At 39.4% G+C, this 19,162-nt stretch overlaps 1 protein-coding gene across 3 annotated transcripts in view; it reads right to left on the bottom strand.

Moving 5' to 3' along the window:
• MYO16 (myosin XVI) overlaps positions 1-19,162 on the bottom strand; it is a 468,341-nt gene that overhangs the window by 174,596 nt on the left and 274,583 nt on the right. For all 3 annotated transcript variants that reach the window (XM_089693597.1, XM_089693596.1, XM_089693595.1), the window contains exons 10-12: positions 11,804-11,954; positions 9,855-9,965; positions 3,512-3,577 (exon numbers count right to left, since the gene is read on the bottom strand). In XM_089693597.1, the coding sequence (XP_089549723.1) occupies positions 3,512-3,577; positions 9,855-9,965; positions 11,804-11,954 (328 nt within the window). The remainder of the gene's footprint in view (positions 1-3,511; positions 3,578-9,854; positions 9,966-11,803; positions 11,955-19,162) is intronic.

A 19,162-nucleotide genomic window follows, 5' to 3' on the forward strand; every position in this document is an offset into this window, starting at 1 on the left:
TTTATCACATTAGGCATTTAGTCCACATATAAAATCATAAATATGTGTGGAATCACTTTGATATATACAATAGTTATTAAACTACTGAAAGCCTTGATTTCCCAAGTACTGGCAATTCTATTTTATTTCTACTTTTCCTGATATCCACAATGGACATCATTTGGAACCTCTGTTAATGGCTGCTAATTTTTGGTCCACTCATCTATCTCATTTATTCAACATGGCGTATACTTTTTCAATACTACAAACAGCTCTTGGCAAATCCTGATTGGCCAATCACTTTACTGTGAATCTGCAGTGCAGGTATTGCTGTCAAGTCTCACCATACCCTTTTTATCTCTCATTTCTCTTTTTAAACTGTTAGTTTGTTTAGGCTGTGTTCTAATCCATATTGTGCATTTCGGCTTGGTTTTTTAGTGTTAGGAGCAGGGGTGGACTGACAACTCATGGGGCCTTCGGGCAATAGGTGATCATGGGGCCCCCGTGTCCTTGCCCAAACTCAAAAAAGCCTATGAAAAAGGTACCAAGGGCATCTCATGTGGCCCCCTACTGACCCTGGGCCCTCGGGCAGTTCCCAAGTTTCCAAATGGTCAGCCCGCCCCTGGTTAGGAGGAATGTGCTGCCTCCAGGTATTTCTGCCCTTAATTTATAAATTTCTACATACTGTATGCTTCATCTTGGAGAGTTTTAAACATAACAACTAGAGAGGCACTTTTTAGAGGAAACTTGACGAGCCAATGCAGCTTCCACATACTGTACATTTTCAAATGCATGCAACTAAAGCCTCTGTTTTAATGCACATGTTTAGACAGTGCCATTTTATTTTTTTTTTGCAAGCTAGCTGGTGAGTGTGCTGGGAAAACGTTTGCTTCACAGGCTATTTCTAAATTTGGGTAGTTGGCAAGGGGAGCCATCAGCTGCCATTGTGCTCTGCTGAGATTCTAATGTGTACCTTCAACTTTAAGAAGGAACAAGCTTCTTCCAGGAATGTCCTTAATTTATCCAATGCTATATATGCTCCAGTATACAGACTCTCAAATATAGGAGTTAGGACCACACTTTACAGGGTCATCTCGATGAGGCAGTGTGGCTTCCATATATACAGTATTTGCATATGTTTGCAACTAAAACAATTCAACACAAATTGTTAGATATTTTTTTTTTTTTGCAGGCTGGTAAGTGTGTTGGGAAAACTTTTGCTTGTTTGTGCTTTAACATTGTTATAGCACCTGCATTTCTTCATATAGTGTTGTAGACAGTCTATGTGCAATTTAAATGAGTAATACAAAAAAGAAAGCTCACACACTAACATATAGCTGTACATGAAGAATTTTTATGGCTGGGTTCTGTGCTTTATCTGTGTGGTTAACTCAGGGCATCTTTCTTGGTAGTAGATGTAAAGGGAATTTATGTCTACCTGCCAGCACTTAATAAATCATAGCAGTTGATTTATCATATTAAATAAAAATAAACATCCCCAAGCCTCCAATCCAATAGCTCTTAACATTGACATGTGTAGAATGCCCCAAGCTTCACTTAACAACTTATATTTATGCGTGGTACATCATAATATACTTCAAGCAAACACACATTTCACATGAAATTTTAGACATTCCAAACAGAATGGAGAGATCATTATTACACCAAAACAACATACAAAACAGAAGCCCTTTGTGGCCTATTATATAATAAATGATTGTACCGGGGCGGACTGACAACTCATGGGGCCCCCGGGCAATAGGGGATCATGGGGCCCCTGTGTCCTTGCCCAAACTCAAAAAAGCCTATGAAAAAGGTACCAGGGGCATCTCATGGGCCCCCTACTGACCCTGGGCCCTCAGGCAGTGCCCGAGTTTCCAAATGGTCAGTCCGCCCCTGGATTGTACAGAAAATGGACCCAGGACAAATGATCAGGATATGGATAGATTAAAAGCTTAGCTTTTCATGGAAATCTTTTTAAGCCTAACATAAAAGCCAGGGCATATATGAAAACAACTAGGGGAATTCAAAACAGTCCTAAAGACAGACTTCTAACAGTAGTTCTCTTAAGAACTACCTGCGCCTAATTCAGGGAAGCATTTACATCATTGTCAGTAATATTACCAACACATGCTGCAAATTGAGGTACTTCTTACTACTGTCACTTTAAAAACCTGTCGATATGTCAAGGACAAATACTTAGAGAATTCCCACCTGTTCTGAAGTTAGGAAATTGGCAGTAATTAAGGCCAACTCTGAGCTGGTGTGCACTTGTACTCAAAGTGAGCCACGCCTGTGCTGGGACGCTGTCATGTATGGGACAGCTTCCCCTACACAGCTCCATCCCTGGTCCCATTTAGCTGTGAGCTAGATTTCCTGTCTGAAAGCTAAATGCAAACATGGATACAGGTCATTACCCAAATATGGCAATTTGGTCCATTTTAGTCACCAGTCACACCACTGCGATTTCAAAAATGCGTGATGTGTGTGCAATTTCAGCGCAATTTTAGGTGTGATTTCTGAAGACTTTATTGCTACTTGTGAAGATTTTCAACAATTTCTTGCTATTTGCATTGCGATTTCCATTATATCCTATATATGTGAAATATAAGAAGAAGTACCATGCAATCCGGTTGCAATGAGATTCTAAAAGTAGTACATGCACTACTTTTTGTGCAGTGTGGTGCAATTTCAGCTCATTCAAAATGAATGGGATGAAACCAAACAGCACAGAACTGCCTGCGAATTGTACAGGAGTGAACAGTGCATTCCTGTGCAATTCCTGGTGTGAACCTGTCCTAAATCAGTGCCACTCTTCCTATGATCTCTCATTTTAACCACCTGTGTGCCGCTGCAATTGTGTCAGCTTTGTAGCTGGTATTCAAGAAATGATTCCAGGACTTTTAGTACTCTCTCATCTGTTTTGCTCTATTCAAATATCCATGCTTTGGAAGTCATATCTGCAAGCAATTGTAGTGTAAATATGACCAAATCTCAAAAAGTAAAGAAATTACTTTTGCAAATAATCAGTAAATAATGGGATGTAACCCAATGGGGAATTTTAAAAGCTGCCATTGTAACAGGCATGGCTATGCTGCAATTTCCATGTTATAGTACACAAGTATCCCCCCGATAACTATTCAGGGGTCATATGGGCAGTGACGAGCTTTCATAGTTGTTGGAAGCACTTTGCTTGCTGAAATTTGTCATTTAGAAAATGTATACAATGCAGAAAAAGGAGCTATTATTTCAATGTGCATGGGATATGACAATATAGTTGTAGCTGTCTGTGTTCGTTCATGTAGCAAATAAAAAACATTCATCTACTTATTATTTATACCAGACAATAACAATAGTAAAATAAGCATGTGCTATTAGAATAAGAATTGCAGGACAAGAGGAGTAAATGGATGTACTTATATAGCGCCGCCAACTTATGCAGCACTTTTACATATACATTATACATCCACAATATTTAAGATACAAATTAAATAATAAAATTGTACATATGTATAGGTAAGTAAGCTCTTACCAAGGATGAGTAGATGGGGAGATCTCTGTATGGGTTAACAAGCAGCAGAATATTTCCAATATAGGTCTGGAATAAAAATTAACAGGCTGTGATATGTGAGAGACCACACTATTACAAATGCAAACTGCTGTTATACACAGGCAGAGGCCAACACTTCTAGCTGTAAAAATCTGATGTGCTCTTGTAAATGGTGACATTGTAAAAAGTCTAAGTAGCCTAGGCATATCACACTGTTAATAATAAAATATAAAAATATACCTGTGTAGAAAAGAGCTATATGAAAAAATATAGTTTTGAAACATATAAAAAGGATATTGTTATGTGCTGTCATATTCAACCTACAACAGCCAAATAAAACAGCTATAATGCTTAATGGAGAGTAAAGCATGCTAAAATGGCATATGATTAATAACATGGGTCGAGGGGTTATTTTAGCATGCCTTAAGTACATCTAAACCTAATCACTAAAACCTCACATATGCTTTACCACCATCTCATCTCAAAATAATTTTAAATCTGCAGCTTTCATTAAAATATTGTCTTGTTATTCTGCTATCTCTAAGTTAGTGTTCCTGCATTGCCAACCTCTTACATGCATTGGTAATCAGGACTACAAGCGGAATCACCGAAATACACAGTCATAGTTACATAGTTGCATAGTTAGTCTGGCTAAAAAAAGACAAAAGTCAATCCAGTTCAACCAAAAAAAAAAAAAAAGTTATAATCCTATACCCGCAGTTGATCCAGAGGAAGGCAAAGAAAAAACCCAGCAAAGCATGATCCAATTTTCTCCTGCAGGGAAAAAATTTCTTCCTGATCCCCCAAGAGGTAATCGGATGTTCCCGGGATCAACTACCTATTAATGTTAGTATCCAGTTATATTATGTGTATCTAGGAAAGAATCCAGGCCTTTTTTAAAGCAATCCACTGAGCTGGCCAGAATCAACTCTTGAGAAGTCTATTCCACATTGTCACTTACTTTGAAGAAACCTTTCCGTATTTGGAGATTAAATTTCTTTTTCTCTAGACGTAAAGAGTGCCCTCTTGTCCTCTGTGATGACCTCAAGGTGAATCTGTACATTGAGTTCACTATATGAACCACTGATGTATTTATACATGTTGATCATATCCCCCCTTAATCTCCTCTTCTCAAGAAAGAATAAATTCAGTTCCTCTAATCTTTCCTCATATCTGATCTCCTCCATGCCTCGTATCAGTTTAGTTGCCATTCTCTGTACTTTCTCCAGTTCCCCAATGTTCTTTTTGTAAATTGGTGCCCAAAACTCAACTGCATATTCCAGATGAGGTCTTACTAATGATTTGTACAGGGGTAAAATGATATCTCTCTCTCTGGAGTCTACACCTCTTTTAATACAAGAGAGGATTTTGCTCACTTTAGAAACAGCAGCTTGGCATTGCATGCCATTATTAAGCTTGTGATCTATCAGAACTTCCAGATCCTTCTCCACCATTGATTCCCCCAGTTGTACACCCATAGTATGTATGATGAATGCATATTCTTAGCCCCCAAGTGTAGAACTTTACATTTGCCAACATTAAACCTTATTTGCCACATAGTTGCCCAATTAAACAGTGCATGGTCCATTGTTGTCACTATTAGAAAAATAGTACAGAATAATGATATGCAGCTGTTACTGGAACCAGTGCATAAGATCAGTAAATAGCTGAAAGGGGCTGCAAGAGATCATCAGCACTGAGATGCAAAAAAGTATGAAGAAAAGATTAAAATACTATTACATGGAAAACAGTTGTTTTTTTTTTTATCAATACACTTTATGTTTAGCAAAAAAAAGGCTCCCATTTAAAAAGTAGTGTTATGGCCATTTGTTTTATAAGTAGCTCTGCAGATTTATAAAGCATAATTTTTTTTAACAAATGTGCATTGCTCTACACTGACTTCACAGTAAAATGAATTAGAGGGTAGCATAAAAAAAGAGTTGTCAACTTTGGCTTGCAATTTCTATACTTTTTCATGTTGTCATATCTAGAAGACACATGCCATCAGCCTGGCCACACAATGCAATGCTTTGTGCCATAGCAATCCACCGGCAGGCCTAGAGATTGTTAAGTAGCCTATAGCTACATAGCCTATGCCTATGCAGATAGCCATTTTAAAATAAACCTGTCACATTCCTGGGCACACTCAACTGAACATATGATGAAAAAAAAATCACAAGCAGAGGTTACCATCAAGGAAGGCAACATATCAAAATTAAAGGTAAATCCAGAGAAATAAGCAGTAGAAGTCATATGATGCATTTTATAACAACTTTGTCTTATTGTGATTATACAGACTTCGTAATCTTCAACAACAATGTAGCTGACAACTGGGAAGGAGGAAGTATCATAACACAATAAAGAAAAGAAGATCTGTTAGAATTGTAAGTCCTTTCTGATAATGAAGAAAGAACACACTACAGATCGAATAAAAAAAGTGTTACTTATATACAGTCATCAGTTATGACTGCACTAAACTGATGTGTAATTCGGAACTAACTGCCAATTGTTATTAGTCTCAGAGTCAGTGGTGCAGCATCCATATAGCTGCCTGAATGATATTCCTGGTAACAGCTAGAGAAAATCATGTCTCAGTTGGGAGGAATAAAACTTTCAGTGAGCCATATTTTGTTCTATTGCTTCCTTGCAGTTGTCAGATCACATCAATCATTTAGAAATGGCAGGCATGTTTTGCTTCATTTCATACTGTACAGATATAAAATTATTAGGATTTCTGACAATGACATACAGTAAAATAAGCCTAATACATTCAGACCTGCATGTAGATAAATGATATCAGAAACAGAATTGCATCTACATTATACTCTACACAGAATGATGTTGAATAGTGCCAATTTCGTTATGCTTTATAAAATTATAACATCGTTCTGCAATATTTTATTCTCTGTGGTTCCTCAGTACACAACTGTATTTGTTTTGTTTTAATTTTTGTCGTGGGCTGGCAATAGTCATCATTCAGCAATGAGTTATCAAAGTGGAATTCTAGGCTAAACCTAACTAATCTTAAAAATGTTTAACCATGACCCCCTTGCCCGCTGACACCTATGCTGACTAACCCATGTAAGAAATATGTATATACTTACCTATTTTCAGACCACTCCGGGCAGTCACATGATCTGACTCCTCTGTGTAAGTCAGCGACAGCTGCAGGGGAGAGGAGAGATCACCAACAACTATGGGCCATAGGAGCCTATGGATGATGTCTCTACTCCCAGGCATTCCGGCCATTGTCAAGCGCTCTCTCCAATTCTCTTCATCATATCAGTAATTGTGACTCCTGAATTTATCTTATGACTGTCAACAGGCAGTCTTGTCTACTTTTTTTTTTTACAGCTCATGCATATCTACTTAGATCATATATCTCTAGTGCACTGCAGATGGTACAAGAAGACATAGACAAAAAATTATCATTGTTTGGTTTGGAAATGGTTCTTCCCACCACCAGTTGGTCCATACAACTGATCTTTGGGGAAATCACAATCTGAATGCTCCAGTAATCCTTCCAGTTAGGCTGCCATCTAAGATATCTAGGTACCCTGCCTCTCCCTTCTTTAAATATGTGGGCAATAACTGAAACCAGATCAGATTCTTCTATACGGTACAGAAGATATTAAGGTAACACTCTGGTTCCTGCTGGTAATGGAAGTTGTTCCCAAGAACCTATTTTGCATTATCATTTGTGTGTTTACATTAAAGTAATATTTGATGTGACTTTTATATTTTGACATATTGTTTTGTTACTGTATTTAAAACTGAAAATTGTAGATTGCCACATAATGGCAGTTCTTCTGCCTCTTCTTAACTACCATTGGGATAAGATATCAGCCACACAGTGAGTGCGTTCATATATGAGCCAACTCATATACAGTATCTCACAGAAGTGAATACACCCCTCACATTTTTGTAACTATTTTATTCTATCTTTTCATGTGACAACACTGAAGAAATGACACTTTGCTACAATGTAAAGTAGTGAGTGTACAGCTTGTATAACAGTGTAAATTTGCTGTCCCCTCAAAATAACTCAACATATAGCCATTAATGTCTAAACTGCTGGCAACAAAAGTGAGTACACCCCTTAGTGAAAATGTCCAAAGTGGGTCCAATTAGCCATTTTCCCTCCCCGGTGTCATGTGACTCCTTAGTGTTACAAGGTCTCAGGTGTGAATAGGGAGCAGGTGTGTTAAATTTGGTGTTATCGCTCTCACTCTCTCATACTGGTCACTGGAAGTTCAACATGGCACCTCATGGCAAAGAACTCTCTGAGGATCTGAAAAGAAGAATTGTTGCTCTACATAAAGATGGCCTAGGCTATAAGAAGATTGCCAAGACCCTGAAACTGAGCTGCAGCATGGTGGCCAAGACCATACAGCGGTTTAACAGGACAGGTTCCACTCAGAACAGGCCTCGCCATGGTTGACCAAAGAAGTTGAGTGCACGTGCTCAGTGTCATATCCAGAGGTTGTCTTTGGGAAATAGACGTATGAGTGCTGCCAGCATTGCTGCAGAGGTTGAAGGGGTGGGGGGGTCAGCCTGTCAGTGCTCAGACCATACGCCGCACACTGCATCAAATTGGTCTGCATGGCTGTCGTCCCAGAAGGAAGCCTCTTCTAAAGATGATGTACAAGAATGCCCGCAAACAGTTTGTTGAAGACAAGCAGACTAAGGACATAGATTACTGGAACCATGTCCTGTGGTCTGATGAGACCAAGATAAACTTATTTGGCTCAGATGGTGTCAAGCGTGTGTGTGGTGGCAACCAGGTGAGGAGTACAGACAAGTGTGTCTTGCCTATAGTCAAGCATGGTGGTGGGAGTGTCATGGTCTGGGGCTGCATGAGTGCTGCCGGCAATAGGGAGCTACAGTTCATTGAGGGAACCATGAATGTCAACATGTACTGTGACATACTAAAGCAGAGCATAATCCCCTCCCTTCGGAGACTGGGCCTCACAGCAGTATTCCAACATGATAATGACCCTAAACACACCTCCAAGACGACCACTGCCTTGCTAAAGAAGCTGAGGGTAAAGGTGATGGACTGGCCAAGCATGTCTCCAGACCTAAAACCTATTGAGCATCTGTGGGGCATCCTTAAATGGAAGATGGAGGAGCGCAAGGTCTCTAACATCCACCAGCTCCATGATGTCGTCATGGAGGAGTGGAAGAGGACTCCAGTGGCAACCTGTGCAGCTCTGGTGAAATCCATGCCAAAGAGGGTTAAGGCAGTGCAGGAAAATAATGGTGGCCACACAAAATATTGACACTTTGGGCCCAATTTGGACATTTTCACTAAGGGGTATACTAACTTTTGTTGCCAGCGGTTTAGACGTTAATGGCTGTGTGTTGAGTTATTTTGATGGGACAGCAAATTTACACTGTTATACAAGCTGTACACTCACTACTTTACATTGTAGCAAAGTGTCATTTCTTCAGTGTTGTCACATGAAAGATATAAAATATTTACAAAAACGTGAGGGGTGTACTCACGTCTGTTAGATACTGTACTTTGTATAGTACAATTTCATTGAGTATACAAGGTTTCCCCTATTTAGTGTATCTGAACAATTAAAAATATATTGAGAGAAGTTTTTCTGATATTTCAACACACAAGGCATTTGGAAGTCTGCAGCTGCCAAACCAGTCATGTTTTTTTACTTTTTACAAAGGATGTATTTTAAAGGATACATTCACCTTTCATAATATGTTACACATTACACCCATATTCAGAGTATAACATGTAACATGTTATGAATGCACCAGACCCCCCCCCCCCCCTCGGCATTCCACTGCTTTGACAGCTAGTAGGAGATCTTCTCTCCCCTCTCTAGCTGTGAAATATTTAAAAAACGCGTCCATGCATTGCTGTGCCCACCTGGCTGCGTCACTCATTCACTGTGTTCTGTGGATGAGAAACTACAAATACCGACAGCCTTAACGCCTGTCGGCTTGTATTTCACAATGAACTACCATGGTGCTGTGGACCTCTTTGGTAGTTCATTGAGTCTTCCTGTCAGTATATCTGCTTGCCTGTACATCTGCAGATCTGCAGGAGACCTGCATGACACCAGCGATCTGCTGATCACGAGTGCAATAGTTTACAGGCTCCTGCAACAAAAAATAATAAATGCACATTTTTTACCTGCAAACAAATGTGCATTTATTTTTTGTATAAAGGTGAAATTATCTTTTAAGAAGCAGCACTCCTAACAATTGCCAATCACAGCCTTGAAAGCCTTTGAATTATTGTGAATAAAATTCACCAATTTCTTTTGATATCATGTTTTTTATATGTTAAGTGACTTACATAAATTTGGTTGTTTTTGAACCTTTTCTGTATCTCATACAACAGGCTGCTGTCCGTGAGTTCACTGAGAGTTGCTAAGTCATCATTTGGAGCTGCTGGCATTAATTTGATCTGAGCAAACAAAAGAAAAAATATGTAATTCATTGTTTCATTATAAAATACTCACAACATCTTATTCAACAGAGAACTCCAGCCAAGTCACAGTCAAGTCACAAAACTCAGTAATATTCATTACATGCATTTCAGTGGCTCACAGTTAGGAAAAGAAAGCACAGGTGCACTTTAGATTCACTTAGATGAATTATTGGGATTGGATCCATGTCCAACTTTACAATCAGGCCCTGGGGTGAGGGGGCTACAGTTATGTTTTTTTCCTTCCCAATTTCTGACATATTTGGAAAATTGCCTTCTAGAAATATATTGTACACCCATGTTTTATTATACATGTTTTATATATACACATGAAGACTTTATTTATTTCTTTTTTTGCAAACTATTTTTATTAGAGCTTAACGTACATACAAAGTACAGTAATGCATAAGATGCATATCAATCTTTTGTTCACAAAGCTCTATACATCAAAAGTCATAGTAAACGTAAAAGGAAAAAAAAATTAGAATGCATAGCGAAAATTGTACCGTAATTCTGCAAAAAGCAGAAGAAATAATACAGTCAAAATATAAAGTGACAACACTGAAAATGTTTTTCATAGCCATATTTCAATACTTCAGTAGTCACTTAATAGTAGAACTCAACTTACTAGAGGTGCCACAAAACAGGTACATTATCAAGAGTACCTAAAAGAGAAATCAAATGGGACCAATTTTCCCATTTGTTATAAAAAATATGCATAGTATCAAATATCTTATTTTGGATACTTTTCATCAGTTTAATGGCCTTCATCCTCTGTACTACATGAGGCCATGGTACTGTGGGAGAACACCAACTGAATGCAATAGCCCAGAAGATAGCCAAAAATAAGGTATGAGTGAGCCTTAAGGAAGGGTTATCGACATCTGGGATGGATGTATATAGAAGGCACATGGGGGCTGTGAGGGTAACCTGAATCCCAGTAATCTGTGCAACTTTATTGGCCAATTTCCATCACAAAGGGCAGAGAGCTTTATAGCTCAAAAAATATGCAGATAGGTACCCTTGTCCGGGCATCCCCTGAAGCACAACCCACTGATCTCAGAGAAGATGGCATGCAATCCGACAGGAGTACAATACCATCTGGTGTGTAATTTCACTATCGTTTCCTTAATAGCAACTGATCTGGTGCATTTATACATTATAGATAGCATCTCTATCAATCTTCCATATTATAATCTACTACGAGATCAGACCTATCTACATGAGTCATGTCTTGTTGCTTTAAATCAAATTATAGGTTTGACACTATGGGGGAGATTTACTAAAACTAGAGCACTGCTGGTACAGCTGTGAATGGTAGACAATCAGCTTCTAACCTCAGCTTGTTCAGTTAAGCTTTGGGAATAAATCCTGGAAGCTGATTGGTTTCTATGCACAGCTGCATCAGATTTTGCACTCTCCAGTTTTAGTAAATTCCCCCCAGTGCAACAAAACATGGTACAGTCTAGAGTAATAATCTGCTATGTCCTGAAAATTGCACCCTCTTGTATAGATCCTGTGGCTTTTGTTGAGTGTTTCCTGTGGATGTTAAACAGAAGTGAGTTTAAGTTTAATTTTTGGAGGACTTCCTGTGAGATGGACTTGAAATTTACCCTGGCAGAAAGATGCATGAAATTCAAAGTGTCTAACCATAACTTGTAATGATTGCACCTAAAAAATAATAAGCCTGTGTTCCCATACATGCTTTAAAATTTGTATAACTATCCTTCAAAAGTAGTAATATGCTACACATGCTTTGCTGGTATTAATAGGAGAAACACACAAGACTTAACCCCAGCTCCTTTCTCATTACATACCTGTTCCAATTTAGCAGAACTGGTCACATTGATTCTTTCAGAAGCATTGTCTTGTGAGTAATGCTTGTTTAATGTCTTTGTTGAATCTCTGAACATTGTGTCTTTTTCCAGCAAACTATCTTGCTTAGAAATTGGTATTGCCATTGGACGTCTACAAAAAAAGAGAGAGAGCGAGAGAGTAAGAGATAAATGAAATTAGCTCAGCCTGAATCTCCCTAGAATAGAAGCAATTATTATGGAAGATTTTTGATGAACTTGTGCCCCGACCAAGGAAAGCAAAAGACATGCAGCTAGTAATATTTAAAATTCTACTCAGTGACAGCCATGCTAAAAATGCTTACGTTGGCAGAATATTCATAGATCTAGACTGTGCTACGAAAACAGATCAATAAGTCATCTAACATTTTTTGAGTCGAAGCTACCAGTAAAAGTGAATAATGTAAAGGGATGGTGCAAACATTCAGCACGGGCTACAAACTAGCCAGCTTTTCTAGATTGAACAGCACATACATTTTACTATACAGCCAGGTAAATAATAAGTGAAATTCTTTATATTTAGCAAAGTATAAAAATATCCTGAATTTCAGCATTGGTTTTATCAGTATCTTTCACGGTGTTGTTACATCTGAATCAGGTAATAAATAGTTGTTAAAGTGGTAGTAAAGTCACACTGTAGATTTTTACCTATAGATACGCCTATAATAATGTTTACCTATACAGTTGCAAGAAAAAGTATGTGAACCCTGTGGGATTACGTGGAGTTTTGCATGAATTGGGCGTAAAATGTGCTCTGAACGTCATCTAAGTCACAACAATAGAAGAATACAGTCTGCTGAACATAATACTACACAAACATTAGATATTGCCATGGTTTAATTGCACATAACATGTAAACATTCACAGTGCAGGGAGGAAAAAGTATGTGTGGCCCTAGCTTAATGACTTCTCCCATAGCTAATTGGAGCCAGGAGTGAGCCAACCTTGACTCCAATCAGTGTGATGATATTGGATGTGTTGCTGACAGCTGTCCTGCCTTTAAAAAACACACACCTGTTTTGGGTTTACTGGTTTCAAAAAGCACTGTCTGATGTGAACCATGCCTCGCAGAAAAGAGCTCTCAGAAGACCTACGATCAAGAATTGTTGACTTGCATGAAGCTGAAAAGGGTTACAAAAGTATCTCCAAAAGCTTTGATGTTCATGTGTCCACGGTAAGACAGACTGTCTACAAATGGAGAAAGTTTAGCACTGTTGCTACTCTCCCTAGGCGTGGTCGTCCTGTAAAAATGACTGCAAGAGCACAGCGCAGAATGCTGCATGAGGTAAAGAAGAATCCCAGAGTGTCAGCTAAAGACCTACAGAAATCTCTGGCACATGCTAACATTTTTGTTGACACATCTACAATAAGGAAAACATTAAACAAGAATGGAGTACATGGGAGGACACCACGGAGGAAGCCATTGCTGTCCAAAAAGAATATTGCGGCATGTTTGAAGTTTGCAAAAGAGCACCTGGATGTTCCACAGCACTACTGGCAAAATATACTGTGGACAGATGAAACCAAGATTGAGTTGTTTGGGAAGAACACACAACACTATGTGTGGAGAAAAAAAGGCACAGCACACCAACATCAAAACCTCATCCCCACTGTAAAACATGGCAGAGGGAGCATCATGGTTTGGGGCTGCTTTGCTGCCTTAGGGCCTGGACGGATTGTTGTCATTGATGGGAAAATGAATTCCAGAGTTTATCAAGACATTTTGCAGGAAAACGTATGACCATCTGTCCGCCAACTGAGCTCCGCAGAGGATGGGTGATGCAACAGGACAATGACCCAAAGCATACAAGTAATTCAACAAAACAATGGCTGGAACAGCACAGAATACGCCTTCTGGAGTGGCCCATTCAGAGTCCTGACCTCAACCCGATTGAAATGCTGTGGCATGACCTTAAGAGAGCGATTCACACCAGACATCCCAAGAATATTGCTACACTGAAACAGTTTTGTGAAGAGGAGTGGTCCAAAATTACTTCAGATCGTTGTGCAGGTTTGATCTGCAACTACAGGAAATGTTTGGTTGAGGTTATTGCTGCCAAAGGAGGGTCAACCAGTTATTAAGTCTATTAAGGTTCACATACTTTTTCCTCCCTGCACTGTGAATGTTTACATGTTATGTGCAATTAAACCATGGCAACATCTAATGTTTGTGTAGTATTATGTTCAGCAGACTGTGTTCTTCTATTGTTGTGACTTAGATAACGTTCAGAGCACATTTTATGCCCAATTCATGCAAAACTCCACGTAATCCCAAGGGGTTCACATACTTTTTCTTGCAACTGTAGGTACAGTAAACGGTGCACATTTAAGAGATATTTACTTTAGCAGCAGCTAGTGACATCACCAGCGCATGTTCTTTGAAGGTGCGCATACATGTGCCATTCCTTCAGAGCTCTGAGCCATGGTCATGTCTCCTCCTTACATGCGCAGGAGTAATGTCATCGTTGCTCTGCCATGCACATGACTGAAGTCTGAGAACCCGGAAGGAAGACCGGGTGAAGATGGAAGTGCCAGTTCCTGTGACAGCATGCTGTTGGAGGGCATTGTTTTCAGGTAAGTCTCCCAGTGTCACGCTTACCCCTAATGCAAGTGGTCAGACACTAAAACCAGCTTCTGTGTTCTTCACCTATAGCAGCCCCTTTTCCCATAAGGCAAGCAGGCCTACCGGTACTCAGTTGCCCCCAGGACTTATACAAAATGCTAGAGTGCCTGGCTACCATGATAGGGCAGGTGTGAACTGAGCACAGCAAACATGTACTTTCCTGGTTGACAGACAGGCAGAGTTGTTCAATGACAGTCCAGGTACAAGGCAGACAAGGTTCAGGATAGTCATAGTGAGATCCATAGTCAAAAGGCAGGCAGAGTTTACAGAGTAGTCAAAATCCAATCTGAGGTCATCAATGAGGGGAACTTGCAGTATGTGTAACCAATGCAATCATGAATCAGCCAAGCCTACAGGCTGGCCTAAATCAGGTTTGGTCTTCACCCAGAGACAGGCCACGTCAATCACCTTGCAGGCCCCTGATGAAGTCACGTGGTTCATGGTGATACGTGTGGGGAGGAGCCAAGTGACATCAGAGCTGGAACACCGCTAGCACGGTCAAAGACGCTGTAAAGTGTCTATCACAGCTTCGCAGCTTTTGTCACACTGTGGTTTTTTACTACTGTAATATGTGAGTGCATTTTAAATACACTCTCTGAGGTTTTAAGAAACATGCTGCACTATGCTTTATATGGTTGTGAGTTTTATCCACAGAGCCAGCAATACTGTTAAAGGGTTTACTTGGAGGATACAGTAACCATATATGAGCGGCGGATTATCCACAGAGGAGAGGCCATTATTTTACTCCCATTAGGAGGTGAGATGCCTGTTTGACCTGCTTTCTATATGGGTCCATGCGTGAAGGTGAGGGTCCACCTATTTCATATGGTCACCGTGGTGATGCACATCGTTTAAAGACTTACAGCACTGAGATAGCGGACTTACTCACCAGTTGGAATATGTTCTTCCCACCTACATTGTTGAAGAGTTTTTCCTTCCTTTCCCTTTTGGACTTACTGTATATAGTTGAGTTTTGTATATGTTTTTTGGATTTATATACAAGTTATACTTTGAGCAGCACAGCACAGCACAACACACTGGTTTATTATTTCACATGTGATGAACACACATTTTATGTGATTGCAGCAGCTCGTATTCACAATTGTTTCACCATGTATTTAATTATTTGGCAGCGCACACTTATATTTCATTCTTTATGTTGTTTATGTTGTTTCAGCGACTTGCTTGTTACTTTGATGTGACTTGCTTGTGACTCGCTTGTGACTTTGATTCAACTTGCTTACGTTAATGTTTGGAGACTTTGGCTTTGGCCAATCACGACAAAGTGTGACACATATTATTGAACTAACAAAACCCTCTGAAGTTACAAACTAATTAAACTAATGAATAAGAATGAATTAGTTGTTTTCGTTATAATTTATTTCATATTCATTGAAATTTGTTACTATTGTGATTCAGGGATTTAAATACATCCAAATCTCCGAATAACGAAAATTTATTTCGAATTTCGATCCGTAATGAAAAGAATTGCACGTGTCCACCAAGAGATTCCTCCATCAATGCTAAACATGTTTACACTGAAAAATAATGAAAAATAAGTTGATAGCAAAGAACATGCATATAATTCCCAGTCTGAATATGAAATATGCACAAACATGGACTCTTCACAGCAGGGGTGGACTGACAACTCATGGGGGCCCCGGGCAATAGGGGATCATGGGGCCCCTGTGTCCTTGCCCAAACTCAAAAAAGCCTATGCAAAAGGTACCAGGGGCATCTCATGGGGCCCCTTACTGACCCAGGGACCTCGGGCAGTGCCCGAGTTTCCAAATGATCAGTCCGCCCCTGCTTCACAGCAATTTCTGTGACTCAATTAGGATAACATTTTCCTACATAGCATATTATCTATAAGACTCTATAAAAATGGAGAAGCACTACTCCAGTAAAACAGTTCAGAATACATATAAACAGCAACCCCTATTGTGTCCTGGGTAACTCTGAAACAGATGAACACATGGAAGGATCCAAGGCTCAAGGACAAAGAGCCACCCCACTAGAATGGGTGGCAATCAGAGAGGGGCAACCCACAATAAATGGGTCTTTTGGAGAAGCTGCGTACTATTAAGCTCCAGCCTAGCTGTCCGCACACAGTCTCTGACATTTTTGTGTCCCTCAGAGTCCGATCAAAACACTTAATATGTGTCATAGCTCCATATTTGGAAAGAGAATTTGGGAAAGGTAAACAGCCTGAATAGGAGCCTGGTGAGAAAATAGGCACCCTGCTACTCTTTTGCCAAGTGTTGCAAATTAAGGCAAAGTTCATCTTTTGAAAAAAATAATAAATGCACATATTTTTGCAGTAAAAAATGTGCATCTATTTTTTCTCAGGAGCCTGCAAAGCATTGCACCTGCGTTCAGTGGATCGTGGATGCAATGTCAGGCTCCTGCACACACTGCCTACAGCTCTCTGCCCACACCTCTGTACAGGCAGACAGTTCCTAAGCTGTAGGCAGTGAATAAGACTCTCTGCGAAAAGTCAGATGGGACTTGTAGTTTTGTCATTCACAGATTGAACCAATTTTAAATTGTTCCAGTGGATGCAGAGAAAAGAACCCCCACCCTCTGTCACAGTGGAAGATTGGGGAATGCTGCCTAGTAACATATTACATGTTTCATCATAAATATGGATGTAATATCCAACATGTTGCTAAAAGTCAACTTAGCCTTTAAAGCAAAGGCAGAAATGGAGGACTGGTGTGATTAAGAATGTCAGATGTTACAGGAGAATGAGAATGGAAATGCTGAATAAATGAAGGAAACTGGAGAATTTATACCTCCTGGGTGTGCCCAAAATATTTTTAAAAAAGAGGTAAAAAGGACCCACGCCTGAATGTGAGCATGGTGAATAAAATAGGCACATTGCTATATTTTTAATACAACAACAGAATTATGTCAGGGCAAGCAGGCTCACATTTGGATTGAAGCAGTAAAAATTATAGTGAACACTGAATAATACACTACAATTTTAAATTAGTTCTTCTACTTTCAGCTAAAACATGTAAACTCCATGTTGGTGGTGAGCATTGCCAAAAAGCTAAGATCACTTACTTCAGATCTCTGCCACCTATTAGCTATTTCTGCTGATAGATAGAAGTGATATACAAATAGTATGCAATTGTAGAGAAATGGAGTAAGACAATGATAATCCCTTAGTGTTCAGGACAGATAAGATATAAACAGAAGATAAATACAAACAAGAAGACGCCTTGGTAAAATAAGAACATTATTATATGCAAAATTTAAATGGAATACAAGCCTGAAGAAGAAGGCTTAAAAATGGAAAAGGAATGCGAGCAAATTAAGAAAGCAATTGCAGAGCAGACAGGTCAACTGTTGCAATTGAAAACAAAGGCAGAAAGAGAGAACTGGTATGATGAAGAAAGTCAGATGTTAAAGAGAATTGAAATGAAAAGATAATGAAAATGTAGAAAAGTCAAAGAAGAGCAAATGGAAAAAAATATACAGCAACATGAGGAGGAGCTAAAAGGTTTTCAGGAGAAAACAAAGGAGGGAATGGGAAGGTAAGAAAACAAAATAGTTAGTAAAAGCATTAGAGCAAAAGGATGTAAGGAAGTATTACAATATAGTAAGTGAAAATCCTTTTCTTAGGGTATACTACAGGACACAGGAAGATTATTCAGGAACAATTGGTTATGCTGCTGCTTTTACAAGATTGGACTCTTCCCACTCCAAACATGCCTTAGATTTTTTAGCAAGTGATAGCAATAAGAACACCAAGAAAAAGATTTTATGGTAAGTGAAAAATCCTATTTTCTTAGTTGTACATTATGGGACACAGGAATAGATTCAGTAACATTGGGACACGCAAAAGCAGTCCACCTGAGGGGTCAGCAACAGAGAGAACAAGGACTAACAAACCCACAAAAACCAAACAGAGCTGCCTATAGAACCTTACCATTGACGCTTGCATCAGCTAAGGCCAGATCATCCACCTGGTAGAACTCAAAGAACATGTGAACAGAAGACCAGCTAGCAGTTAGGTAGACTTGAATAGCTCACACCACACCCAGACAATGTTGGGAAATCTCCAGAGAGAGGGTAGAACAATGTCTTGGTCCTGGGCAATGCCCTGGTGAAAGAGAAAGGAAGAATGCACCCTGGGAAGAGAAGAGGCTCTGGTCCTCTACACATCCTTGTTCTTTTGTTCTTTTGTAGTACAAGATATGGTTCTTTATAGGTTAAGGTCACCAACTCAGAAATAAGCCTCAGTAAAATGATGATCATGACAAAGGCAATCTTTTGAGAAATTATAGCCTGATACAGAATGATAGAGGAATATTCCCTAATAGGTTGAAAGGGCAGTCTTCATGGAACTAATAAAACCAGTTTGAGACACCACAAAGTCACTGGGGAACATATAAGAGGAACAATGTGAGCAGCACCCTGTAAGAAGTAGTGAGAGACAAGTGGTCTCCAGAAAAGCAGAGCTAAAGTCGACATTTTAACTTTGGTGGTGCTCAAGGCCAAACGCTGATCTAGACCAGACTGTAGAAAAGAAAAAAAAAATAATCTCATGGAGAACTTCCTGTGATGGAATTTCCAGGTCTCACTGCAAGAGAAGTTCAATTTCCAAGTGCGATAGAGTTTGTGAGAACTCAATTTACTAGCTTTCAAGAATGCAGGGGTGATAGGCTTATATCTGTCAAGATCTGGGCTTC

Source organism: Staurois parvus, unplaced genomic scaffold (genome assembly GCF_062004578.1).
Source record: "Staurois parvus isolate SC_StPar_1 unplaced genomic scaffold, SC_StPar_1.0 ptg000634l, whole genome shotgun sequence".
Classification (NCBI taxonomy): Eukaryota; Metazoa; Chordata; class Amphibia; order Anura; family Ranidae; genus Staurois; species Staurois parvus.